This window comes from Solanum dulcamara, chromosome 4 (genome assembly GCF_947179165.1).
Source record: "Solanum dulcamara chromosome 4, daSolDulc1.2, whole genome shotgun sequence".
Classification (NCBI taxonomy): domain Eukaryota; kingdom Viridiplantae; phylum Streptophyta; class Magnoliopsida; order Solanales; family Solanaceae; genus Solanum; species Solanum dulcamara.
Genome location: NC_077240.1, coordinates 3,312,172 through 3,325,506, shown reverse-complemented (window position 1 = coordinate 3,325,506; position 13,335 = coordinate 3,312,172). Strand labels below are relative to the sequence as shown.

Below are 13,335 nucleotides of genomic sequence, written 5' to 3'. Positions count from 1 at the left end.
CTCATTATCAATCTGTCAAAACTCCAAACACAATATAAATTCAAAGTAAAGTAAAATTCCAATATTATCTGATAATTAAGTCTACTCAACGTTAAGACACGTTATTTAATTTGTTCCAAACAAAAGTAAAATCCAAAAAGTTATAACTAGTAGTATTGTATTTGGTGCCGTAATTATTATACCAGTTTGGAGAAACCAACGTAACTCAGAAAGGCCAACGTTTGAGTGGCATGACAACAAACTTCATGGTACCATTGTTGCAATGGATTCCCCCATGCTCTCCACAAGCAAAATAGTAAGGCTGCATTTTCTTCAGCACAAACTCGAATCCTTCTCCTGCACCCTGGTTCGGATTTGCTATCCTCTTAGCCCTTCTAAAGTCGCACTTGATGAAGCTCCAGTAGTTTGGTAATAAGTATACACTGTGTGGAAATCCACCGTTTGGATTTGGTGGATCATACTTGAAAACTGCAAGTTAGACGAATTTAGAATTTTAAATTTAAAGGCATGCTACATTATTTTGTTATTAACCTAAAAGATAACTACACGGGTGTATAAGTGTTAAAAAATAAACTTTAAATTTTAAAATGAAAGAAGAGGTACATACCTAATGTGTCATTAACAAAGAAAGGGCCATTCTTGCGAGCCCAATCCATGTAATCGAAACCATAATGCCAATTTTCGGAACCACCAACGTTGAATTTATTTGAGGTTTGAGTAGCATTTGGGTGATTATTACCATAGGGGCAATTGGTTTTGTTCCACTTTCCTCCGGCCCAAGTGTAGTTAAAGTTGGCCATACTAAGGACAAACATGAAAGAAAACACTACAAAAAACAGAATTGTTTGTGCGTTAGCCAAAGCCATTTTTTATTTTCTCCCACGAATATATTGTTCCTTAGCTTGTTTTGCCAATGAAAAGAAGAGAACTGGAATTGAATGTGGTGATGAGAGAGCCAAAATGATGGGTTATAAATAGGAAGGCAAGTACAAAATTGTCACTAATCAGGAAATGTAATGAGTCAACATTTTGCTGTAGTTGGTAGGTGAGACGGGAAAATTAGTGTAAAAAGCTATTCATTGACTTTTTTTTCAAAATTCACTTTTTTACTTTAATAAACTTTAAGAATATCAAAATGGTTACTGACCTAAATCGATTTTCTTAGACACTTTTCGACTAATTATAGAACCATTTGCTAGTCGCTTCTACACTAGAGATATGTTAAAGAGGTTCATATATTTCTTAAACATGTTTTACAAAATCTTTTTTAACGGTGTTCACAGGTTTGCACATTACAACAATGGCTATAAGAAAAAATACACTATAAGTATATAGGACTTAAATCCGTGGTTGTATATTTACACAAGGGTCCTATACAGATCGATCGTTATTGTCCAATTATCGTTGCAAATTAATATTCTAGATCAAACTTGTTAGGACCAAGGTTCTTCATATACTTTTACTGACTTTTTAAAAATTCTAAAAAGTTTACTTAAAGAAAACCATGTTAACGATTTGATTTTAATGTTTTCTGTTCCAATATGCAAGGCAATTGAAGTCAAAAGTAACAGTTGATAATTATTGGTTTAATTAGTGGGATGTTGATCAAGAAAAAGTTATAATCCATCATTTGGTGAGCTAGTAGCGGGTGAATATATAATGCTTTTGGAACTGAATAAAAGAAGTCGGCCGGGAAAATGGACAGAAGAGGAGTTGTTTTTTTTTTGACGATAGATTAACGTAATAATGACATCAAGTTAGACCACCAAAGGTTATGACGACGAAATGAATATCACACAATCCTTAATCAAAAGTCTAGAATTTCAATTTTGAGAATGGAATCGTCTCTAATACAAAATGCTTTATAATATGTTCAAAATTCGGTAAATAACAAATGTGTCCATCTATCATTCTTCACAAATATATACCAAGCATTGAATTAAATTTGAACATGTAACGTGCGCCTTACCCACAATCAATTGTATTTCACCATTAGACAAAAGCCCTGGGGACAATTGTGCATGCTACTCTAATTCACTTATAAGAATGGTTAAATTCATTAATTACTTTCTTTATGACACAGCAGATAGCCTACAAATACGTTGAAGAGTAAATATAATCCTCCATGTCTTAGTTACATAATTTACAAATATCTATTTATTCTCTACATAAATATTTGTCCACCTACTAAAAGTAGACCTTTCCTAAAGGGAAAACTAGGGCTTACAATAATAATGATATACTCAATATAATTCCACAATGATGTTCGGAGAAAGTGATGTACATGCAATCTTATTCAATAGATGAATGTCAAGCAAGATCAAAGTTCCTTATATAAATGATTTTTTTAATTTAACATCTCAAAAACACACCTAAAGTATCCAAATTTTTTCGAGTTTCATACCTGAATTATCAACTGTGTAATGCGATAGAGTTTCCGGAGGGGAGTAGAGAATTCTACTCCTTGATTAGGAGGTTAAGTTAGTGCTAGTGTGGTACGTAAACGAGGATAGATCACATGGTTTTATACTGAGCCATTTTGAGTTATTGAGTGACGATTGTTTGTATATAATGTTTCTTTATATAAGAAAGGATATTTTCTCAATTTCTTTCTATACTTTATTTAATCCGGCTTTTTCTCGAGAAAAGAGTTATTTAATCTTAACCTTTCCTCCTCCCTTGACCTTCCCTGCTCTTCTTTAAACTTCTTTGTTTCCTCCCTTAACTTTTGTGTTTCCTCCACCTACCCTTTTTCAACACCATTTTGCTCATCAACATTTCTATTTATTTTGTCGTCTAATTCGAATTCCTTATTTGGAATCTCCCTTCTTTTTTGGAATCTCTCTTCCTTTTCTTTTTCACTTTCAGTGACCTTGTTCGTATGAAGAATTTGTCTGTATTATGACATCTTTCGCATGAAGAAAATCTTGTATTTTGGATATTTATTTCCTTGTTTGACCATCTTTACACGAAGCAGCACTCTCACCCATGGAAATATGAAGATGCTTAGCATCAACCCATGCTCCATGTTCATTATAGGAGAAATCATGCAAAGGGACGAGATGGTTATTATGTACTTAAGCTATGGTTTCAGTTAATTATTAAACATGGCTATAGTTTAATTTAATCAATTTTGTTATTTAATTTGTATAATTCAGTTTCTTAATTTTATAAATTCAGAATTTGTATGATTCTACTTGTATACGATTTGCTGATACATTTGATTTTTAAAAGTTATGAAAAATTCATAACTTTATAAATTCAGAATTTGTATATAATTATCCTATTTGTATATGATTTGTTGATACATTTGATTTGTATAAATTCTAAAAAAAAATTAAATGTATAAATACAGAATTTTTATATACTACCTGTTTGTATATTGGCAAGCGAAATATACAAACGGAGTTCAGAAAATTCTTAATTATATAAATACAAATTTTGTATATACTTATCATGTTTGTATATTGACAAGCAAAATATATAAACAGAAATATCTATAGCAAACGAAACTACAGCTATTGAGCGTAATTAGGCAAATTATAGCTAAAGACTATAATTAAAATATTTATAGTAGTTAATTACCAAATTTCCTCATTATATACTTAAGGCTCTCCGTTTAGGCCCATCTCGTATGTTATCCGTTCCACGCGGACTTGTATTTTAGGCCTAATCACCCAAAATAAGTTCTCCACCTCTGCTAGTTGTATACGAAATAGGTCGTAGTACTGGCACTCAAACCACTCTAAAATGACACATTTTTTAACAGGCCCCTTAAACTTGATTATGGAAAAAGTACACCCTATTGGCAGATAAAAAGAATCCCTCATCATTTCATCCTCTAGCTTAAACTTTCCTATCCCTAAAGGAGAAAGAACATCACATGGGAGTGGATGACCAAGCAAAACGGAGTCCGTGTCCGTATGATTCACTAACTATTTATCAAAAACACATTTCAATTATCAATTGTTCCCTTACTATGGTGATATTCCAGATAAGAAAAGAGAACAAATGAAAGTTGAACTGTGTTTTAATAAATAGTTGTTGATAGTTGATGCAGAAAACTCACAAACCTAATAATTCAAATATGAAATTAAAAAACTGGAATATTTTGAAATGTGATTTTGATCATCTAACTCTATTTTTAACTTCCAATGTTAAAGTCAAAACAAATTGCATTTCCACTGTTTCAGCACTACTGAAATGGGACCTCAATTTTTTTCATGTACTTTTTTTCCAAGAATGAGGTGGGCACAACTGCACAATATGACTTACTCTATACAGAAGCATCTTTTTGGTTCTCTTTTTCTTTCTCATGTGCAGAAGAATACAGTAGCCAAAAAAAAGGGATGTCCCCACTGTAGATTTTGTTTAGTCACTTTGGTTCTTTTTTTGGTAAAGTTCATGTCTTCATTCCCAAAAGAGGATACTCATAATAAAGGGGGATCGGTTACAAATAACAAGTTATCATACACAGGTCACAAAATGTTGGACCAGAACACTCTAGATAATTCTAAGACGACTCTTACTCAACAGCTCTTTTGTTTCCCCCTAACCCATGGAATACTAGGGACTCACAATGCATGGTCAGGCGCGAGGAAATGATCTCTAATGGCCTAACTTACAATTTGAACAGAAGAATATCACTCCACAAAGATCTCTTCTGTTATTTACAGATCACATGTGCTAATTTGTACCGATTTCCTGTTAGAAGGGACACAAGTCAATAACTAGAATTAACATATGTAATGGACTACAAAACCAAATTTCCCATCATACTCCCTTTACCATTGCAGGAAAGTTACATACAAGTTACTTCCATCTCAGAGGGGAAATATTAGGCCACAGAGATTGCAAGAAAGTTACCTTACAAGTTGGCACAATTTTAAAAGAACATTGGATCACAATGCTCATGATTGGGGGAAAAAAATTCCATGTAGCCTATTAATAGCTGATTAATGACAAACAAGAGTGCATTGACACCTAAAACCCCTTCTGCTAATTGGTGCATATAACCAAGTATAGCCTGAGCAGTTCATCTCAAGTTAATTCAGTTCATACATCAGGATCAATATGTCTCGAAACAATATCCTGTTTCTGAAAGCAGAAGCAACTCCCAGAATGATGGGAATTGATAAGTATTAATTGCAAGCAGGGGTGCCAAATAGATGAGTACCAAAACTAACTTTGGAACATCCTGGAAAATGCTTTTCTCTCCTTGTCACGTCTATCAGCAATCTATCACAAGGAAAAAGAAAGAACAGAAAATAAGTAGGACAAATAGATTGTCTGGGAAAAAACTAATTATGTGGTGTGTTAAACTCCTACTGAGTCTTCATGCCATGTACTAACCTTCTTTTTGGCAGCAGCAAGCTGGTTTTTGATTCCTCCTGAAAATTCATGTCCAAGTAAGTGACACTATAGTAAAAATAACCTACAAGTGTGATAGACACTTCGCTTGTCCCCATCCAGCTATCACTACTGTTCTCATGCAATTAATCACGCCATACATGGTATAATTAAACAATTCTAATGATATTACAGCAGACACATTCTTACATCACAGTTTAATATTTTCTGATTTCCAATCAGTGTTAATTCTAGTTTGGTGACAAAAACATGTCAAAAACCTCTAAAGGCAAAAAAAAAAAGCTCAACAAATTAACCAGAAAATGAATACAAAACAAACTATGGAAATATCACTAACCATCATTTGGCTCCAGCTCCAAAGCTCTGTTGAAGCTTTCTACTGCAGCATCTATGTCATTAAGAGCCATGTGTGCCTGATTGGTCAAAACAGATAGACGTTATTGTTTAAAGACACAGGAGCCGTTGTAAGGAGTAATAGAAGATGGTTGTGAGTAAACATTAGCCATAAGGACATTAATGATGTATACAAGCAGCTACTATGTTGGCAATTAAACAGCAAGCATGTACAACTTACCACTAAAGGCTAACCATTCCCCCCACTCTACATACACACGGAAAAAGTAAAAACGTAATCATCAATGAACATGTACATCCAAAGCAGGGCTCACATTGTAAAAAAACATATTAACAAAATAATCACTCAAATAAGCACCAGGAACCCACAGAACTTAATCCTTTTACCATGTCAATTAAACTTCAGAAGTAGATTATAATGGCCATCTTATTTTGCCCCTTTTACCACTTCAACTTTTTGGTGAACGGCACATAACTGCACCTTCTGATGCCAAGAGAATAGGATAGACATGACCTACACAACTCTACTGAGTTATAGAACCATCCGTTGGAAACACAGATCACCGAGAAATACCATGGAGTTTAACTTTGTTGACCAATGACCACTAGAAAGTTTTACCAAGAAATAGCAGAGTTCACTCAGAGTTAAATTGTAAAGCTGTTAGGTGTATCAAAAAGTATATATCCATTACTTTCAAACTTGAGTAGTACCAAATGTTCGACCCAGCAATAGTAAGAAAAGGCTGCAATCTAATTTATATCTATTATTCCAAAACCCGCTTTACTTGAGCCGAGAGGTCTATCAGAAACAGCTTCACTACCTTCACAAGGTAGGGGTAAGGTTGTGTACACACCATCCTCCCCAGACCCCACTTGTCCAATTACACTGGGTATTGTTGTTGTTGTTATCCCAAAACCCAAAATAACAAGCAGGTTATTGGATATAGTTAAGATGATCAAAGCTGCTGCAGAAAACAAAAGCCCTTGATAGATACCAACCTGCCCCTGACGAAATAGAGCTTTTGCATTGTTTTCTCCGTCCCGCATTGCAAAGTCAGCATCTAGAAGTGCTCCCTTCAGATCTCCTAGTTTTAGTTTAGAAGCCTGGTTATACATATCAGATATCAATAATTTTGTTTGGTTGGTTAATAGGCAAACAAATATGAAGTTAAGAAAGCATGACAACTGAAGTTATGAAGGCAAGTGGTGAACTCGAGATATGTGATGAAATTATGAGGTTTCAATCAATGACAAATGTGCAATCAGCAAATATAAACATCAAAACAAAAAGGGGCCTAGATGAAGAGGATAGTGCAATTAAAAAAAATAGTACTACATTGATCTCAATAATGACTTTAATGCTGTTTAGTCCCTGTACTATCCTGAAATGATCTAGATGGAGTAAAAACTAATTACGACCATTAGTAACAAAAAGCAAAGTAGGTGTATTGTTACCAAGAAGGCAAATCGTACGACGAGCATTCCCTATAATGTAAATTCAGTAGTGCAGCAAACTAAAGCAGCAGAAAGGAAACTCACAGAACTGTTGGTAAAAATCTGTGATTTCATCCTTCTCAAATATGCGCTTCTATCTGCAAGAGGAACAAGTAGATAATAGCAGAATTATAACTCATGTGACAACATTTACGGACAGATCCATATTCCAGAGCTGTTTATGTTCATAGAAACAGATATATTTCAGAGCCATTTATGTTGCAAAAGATTTTACAATCCATACCTTCATCTATCCCTTCTTTCTCCCAGCAGATATCCAAATAGCGCAAAGCTTTTCGATATTTTCTAAGAGCCATCTTGTAATCTTGTTTCTGTGGGAAGAAGCAAGCATACGTTAGAAAGACAGCTAAAAGATATGTAGTCACATGTCAATGAGAAAAGAGAAGCAAGGGGAATGGAACAGTTAATAACACTGATGTTGTTTTAAAATAAATACCTTAAAATTTTCATTACCAAATGCCTTAATAGACTCTAGAGCAGTAACCCACCAAGGGAGATCATCAGTATTGTTATCAAGATCAGCAGGCCAATCAGGATATAGATCTCCGTCTTTAAAAAAATTTGCAATACCATCATCAGCCCCCTCAGGAATTTCTCCACAATCCGCGATACTGACATCTACTGTTGGGCAATCATTTTCACCAGTAGTCACATGTTCCATAGAGCGGACAACCCCCATTCCTTTGATTACTTTTGCAAAAACCACATGTTTTCCATCAAGATGGGAAGTTCGAGTAGTTGTGATGAAAAACTGAGATCCATTAGTGTTAGGTCCAGAATTAGCCATAGATAACATTCCCTTTCTTTCATGCTTCAATTCAAAATTTTCATCTTCAAATTTTAGCCCATAGATGGATTCTCCCCCAGTACCATCGCCAGCAGAAATATCACCACCTTGCACCATGAAGCTCTTAATCACACGATGAAAACGAACTCCCTACAATGGATGAAAACAGCCGTTAGGGACCAACTAAAGAACATGAATCAGGAGTCAAAAGGGCAATAATTTTTTGCTAAAATGCCAAAAGGGCAATCAAAAACTGAAAAATACCAAAGGGACAAAGGCACAGGAATACCCACGCCTTGTCTCTTGTCCCGTTAACGCCGTTTAACAATGTTAAGGGAAAGGTGTACGGCCCTACACGCCTTATAAGGCGCAGGACCAGCACGCCTTATACCCTAGCTCACCTAAGCTGCCACACACGCACTGCCCCACCCCCCTTCCCCTCAATTAATGCAATCTGATCACGAAGACACAACCCCCCCCCCTCCCTTTTTTGTCATTATTTTGTGCCACTTTTACCACTTACTGTTTTTATATATAATGATAACAAAATTCTATCAAGTTTAGGTTCATCTCAATAGCAGTTTCTTGAAAACTTGCTTCAGATATGAAACATTGAGTATTGAGAAGACAACTCGGTAACAGATCGCTTCTTCCAAAGCGTGCCTCATTCTTTCTGCACTTTTGATTCTGCAATATTTTCTTTATTAATCACTCCATATTCTTTCATTTCCATGTAAAGATCATTTCCTTTCCGAGTACGTTCACGCACTCCGCCAAAGACGGATACACCCCCGTGAGCTTTAGCAATATTGTTATCAATAATTATTTTATCAGATATTTTACTAGCATTTGACCATAGATTTTAAGATTTTATTTTTAAATATCCATTTGATCGTGAAAATTGATTTGATTTGAAAATCTGATTTTTAAGTTTTCAAAAATTGGCTTAGATTAGTGAGCCAGCTTTCGCGGCTTCCACTTACAAAACTTCTGAAAAAATTCAAGTAAAATGTAAGTCGAAACACAACTTCAAATTTCAAAAATCACAACTTCAAAACTCAAATTTTCAATTTCAAAATCTATCCAAACGAGAGTTTTCTATTTCACCTGTTTTAATTGATGTGACGTAATCTAAATTAAATCAAAAAGAAAAAAATAACGACTTTTAAATTTGTGGTTTATATATGGAATAATAATAACATATGTGTGTACACATATAAAACGTTTGAATCTTATAATCTTAAACATGTCATAATATTTATGTGATTATAATCTTTTTCATTAAAAGGTAAAATGAGAAGTACAACACTGTAAACAAAGGAATTTACTTTATAAATCATATTCACAGTTATGTGCCATTTCCTAATTTTTCTTTTAATCTTATGGTTCATTTTATATACTATTGATTTAATGGAGAGTAGATTTAAACCTTTACAATGTGATTTATATGCCAATTTGCTAAAAGTGGAAGAAAAAAATCAACATAGAAGATCAAAAGAGGTACAAAGCACTTGGAAAATATAAAAGAGACAACTTCCTGAGGTGAACATATAGAATTAATCGAGGGGAAGGGGGTTGGGAATTGAGGCAGTGTATGTGTGTGGCGGCTGAGGTGAGCTAGGGCGTAATGCATGGCGGCCCCTGCGCCTTATAAGGCGTGTGGAGCTTCCTCTTAACATTGTTAAACGGTGTTAACGCGATAAGAGGCAAGGCGTGGGTAGCTCTGTGCCTTTGCCCCTTAGCTATTTTTCAGTTTTTGATTGCCCTTTTGACATTTTAGCAAAAAAAATATTGCCCTTTTGGCTCCGAACCCTAAAGAACATTGTAATGCTCGGTATGAGAAGAGTACAATTTCTTTTCAAGAATTCAGCTAAAACGGGATTGCAAAGTGTTAATCACAAACAATAAAATAGTGAAATCATTCATCTAAACATTTCCTTTCATTATACTCAAAAAGGAGAAAAGAGCAGCTGCCAAAGAGCAAAAACTCTCCCATCCTACACCAAGCCTTCTTGACTATATACAAGCAATCAGCAGGATATCTAAATCCACCTTGACTATATACTGGATAGTAAACGTACTTGAAAAAGGGGATTTCTAGAGTATCAAGACCTGAAGAGCATCCACTGTCAAAATTTAAAAAAAAAAACTTGCAAAAATAATAATCTTCTTGAGGGAATCAAGTGAATTTCATAATGTCCCCTCGTCTGATCATACAGCGCAATTAGAAGACGGTTCTGGGAGAAGCCAGCAATAAATAGAAATCAAATAATATCTCATCCTTTCTAGCAGGAAATGTATAAAATCATTTTATTTGAAACCAAAATGACCAACTTCACCTAGTATGAATAAAAGTTGGTAATAAGATCTAGAGCCCGTTTGGAAGGGCTTTAAGTTGGTCAAAACCAACTTAAAGCCCCTTTTTAGCTTTTGGACGTGTTTGCCTAATGCTAACTTTAAGCCATAAAGTTCTTAAAGTCGGCAAAAATGAAAAGTTAGGATTCCTAACTTTTTTTTAAAGTGCTTAAAATCATTTTCTTTGACCATGGAAATTACTTTTATATCCCTTATATTTTAACTAAATTTCCAAACTACCCTTTTTATTCTTTTAACCTTAAAATTCACATCATTTTCCTCATTTAAACACTTTTATCCAAACACTCAACTGCTTATTTATAAAAATAACTTTCAGCACTTCAAAGTTCTAAAAGTACTTAATACATAAAAGTTACTTTTTTTAAGCCCATCCAAACAGGCTCCTAAAATGGACAATAATGCTAAAGAACTGCCTGTCGCGACCTTAGAAAGATGGACAACTAAATTCCATCAAGATAGAGCATCGTTCTCAAAAGCAAAGAATAACTGACAATCTGCTTGGAGGAGAAATTGAAAGGACACTAAAGTAAACATTAAAAAAGAGTGAACTTTTCTACAAGAAAATTTACAAAACAGTACTAACCAATGAAATAAAAGAAATTAAGTCATGGTTTCTTATTCTATTCATCACCTTTAATACCGTTCCAAACAATTCACCAGCTTTACACAACATAAATAACCCTCAAAAATTCAGTCTTTCTATGTACTTCGGACAAGCAAAAGAAGACTGATCCGACAAAGTCAGTCTTCATTGCTGATGAATTTCAAATGGTTATACACAATTTCATATTTTTGACAGTAATCCACAACACCAAGAATCTTGAAAAGTTTCACCGACAATTTCTTAATCTGTTCAGATCAAAGAAACAACATTTACACAAGAATATGTATACTTGTAACAACCAAAACAAGACTTACCCAACAAAGTCCCCTAAATTAAAAAGTTGTTATTAGTGCTAAAACTTCAAAAGGGTATCTTTAATTTCCTATTTATTAACGATCCAGGAAACCAAGAATCTGAAAAGAAAAGAAAACAAGAAAGAGCAAGAACCTTGTAATGAAGGGGAACACCAGTGTTAGGACCAATACCCTTTTCACCAGTACAAAGAGCCCTAAAATTCTCAGCAGTTTTAGGGACAACATCATTGTAAAGTTCCACAACAATCCTTCCTTCAAGTTCTCCTCCTATGCTTATGTCCAAATAACAACGTGGTCTTGACATTCTTCTCTACTGTTTCTGTCACCCTCTGTTGTGTTTTGGGTAAATAAATTATAAAAAAAAAAAAAGAAGAGAAAGGAGTTATGAGAATAGAAGAAGAAGAAAAACCCTAGAGTAGTCCCGCTAAATATATATTATTCGAAATTCTTCAAGCTCTCCTCAAACTTTCTCCCTTGCCTATTATTAATTAATTAAAAAGAAACTCAAATAAAACCAAAAAGAAATAAAGAGTGCGTGTGATTTTCGATGAAATAAAAGAAAAAACAAATCTTGGGAAAAACGTTACTTCCGTCCTTTCATTTTATATATGACAAATTTTGTTTGGACGATCCCTCAATGCCTTTTAATCGAGTTTGTCGCAAGAAAAACGTGACTTATATTTTTTTTTTTTGTGATTTACAGATTATTACATAGTAGATATTTACTCAATACGTATAAAGTATTCACCTGCAGGGATAAAAATTATAGCGGCTATAGATTATTTTTGGAATCTCAAAAAGAAAAAAAAAATTATTTGAACACTCAAATTTCTTCAATTTGTCATATATTTTTTTTCGTTTCATATTAGTTATTCATTTTTTTTTTACATATTCCTCAATAAATCATAAATATATTTTTACTATTTACTTTTATAAAAAAAACTGCAAAAGAAATTGTAAGAATAAAATGGGTTTCTTAAAAATTAATTCTATATTGAGTTTGTAAATTAACAAGTAATTTAAAATAACTATTTTTAGTTATGCAAATAACTAGTATTTCCTAAAGATCTTTGGTTCAAGGGATTAGGTGGGTTAATTAATAACGTACACATTGTAATTTCATAAATGAGACTTTGGAGAGTGAATATATATGAGAGAGAGAGAGAGGTGCTAGATAAATTAGAACAAAATTTTGATTTCCTAAAATCACAAGAATTGGAAATAGATAGAAAGCTTCAATACTTAAATACAAAGTTTAATTTAGCAAAAAATATCCACAAAAACTGAAATAGAAAAATTGATTAAGACAATAACAGAAAAGCCTGAAGAATTAGAAATTAAAAATACTCAAATAGTAAAAAAATCATAGAACAAGTAGAAGTAATAGATAATAATATAAGTGAATTAAAAAGAATAAGTTAAAGACTAGAACAAATTTCACTTTCATGAGTGAAGAAGACATAAATTATAAAAAAACATTAGATTATACAACAAAATTTCAAACCAAACCAGAAGGATTTTCAAAACATATTTCGTCAAATCAAACATATAAGGTCATACTAAAGCAGAATAATACGATAATAACTTTACTAATAGAGTTAAAGGGCAATCCGGTGCACTAAAGCTCCCGCTATGCGCGGGGTCCGAGGAAGGGCCTGACTACAAGGATCTATTGTACGCAGCCTTACCTTGCATTTCTGTCAGAGGCTAAGTAGAGTTAAATATCAAAATAGATAAACTAATTAAAGAAAAATAATCTGAAAATCAGGTACCTAAGAATACATAAATAAACGAATTAATTACTCAACTAAAGAAAGTTGAAATAACCCCACAAAAAAATAGACAAAAAATAACTCAAAAATCACAAAAATGAACTTTCTTTCAAATAGATCAAGAAGACCCATCGAAGAAGACAGACCAGGAGTGACTTTTTCAGACAATAGAATTGGAAATAACCTTATTTCTAGAATATTATCAAGGAGACACTCGAATGAAGAGCAAAGTCAAGAATTAAA

General features: G+C 33.5%; 2 protein-coding genes across 2 annotated transcripts; both read right to left on the bottom strand.

The window, feature by feature from the left end:
- Positions 1 to 14: 14 nt before the first annotated feature.
- On the bottom strand, positions 15 to 929 carry LOC129884510 (uncharacterized). The gene is made up of 2 exons (XM_055958804.1): positions 608 to 929; positions 15 to 468 (listed from the first exon to the last, which is right to left on the bottom strand). The coding sequence occupies exons 1-2, from the start codon at positions 864 to 866 to the stop codon at positions 206 to 208; spliced, it is 522 nt and encodes a 173-aa protein (XP_055814779.1). The 5' UTR covers positions 867 to 929; the 3' UTR covers positions 15 to 205.
- A 3,837-nt stretch (positions 930 to 4,766) lies between these two features.
- Positions 4,767 to 11,875, bottom strand: LOC129885525 (peptidyl-prolyl cis-trans isomerase CYP40). The gene is made up of 8 exons (XM_055959824.1): positions 11,454 to 11,875; positions 7,676 to 8,176; positions 7,463 to 7,550; positions 7,264 to 7,316; positions 6,724 to 6,828; positions 5,708 to 5,783; positions 5,353 to 5,390; positions 4,767 to 5,238 (listed from the first exon to the last, which is right to left on the bottom strand). Exons 1-8 carry the CDS (start codon positions 11,622 to 11,624, stop codon positions 5,182 to 5,184), a joined length of 1,089 nt encoding a protein of 362 aa, XP_055815799.1. The 5' UTR covers positions 11,625 to 11,875; the 3' UTR covers positions 4,767 to 5,181.
- Between the last annotated feature and the right edge of the window lie 1,460 nt (positions 11,876 to 13,335).

Bases quoted from the DNA above. Each gene is read 5' to 3' on its own strand.
- LOC129884510 (XM_055958804.1), bottom strand. From the start codon at position 866: ATGGCTTTGGCTAACGCACAAACAATTCTGTTTTTTGTAGTGTTTTCT. The intron at 469-607 runs GTATGTACCTCT...TCTAACTTGCAG, and splicing joins CTTTGTTAATGACACATTAG to TTTTCAAGTATGATCCACCA.
- LOC129885525 (XM_055959824.1), bottom strand. From the start codon at position 11,624: ATGTCAAGACCACGTTGTTATTTGGACATAAGCATAGGAGGAGAACTT. The intron at 7,317-7,462 runs GTATGGATTGTA...TTCCTCTTGCAG, and splicing joins GAAAGAAGGGATAGATGAAG to ATAGAAGCGCATATTTGAGA. The intron at 5,239-5,352 runs GTTAGTACATGG...TCCTTGTGATAG, and splicing joins TTGCTGCTGCCAAAAAGAAG to ATTGCTGATAGACGTGACAA.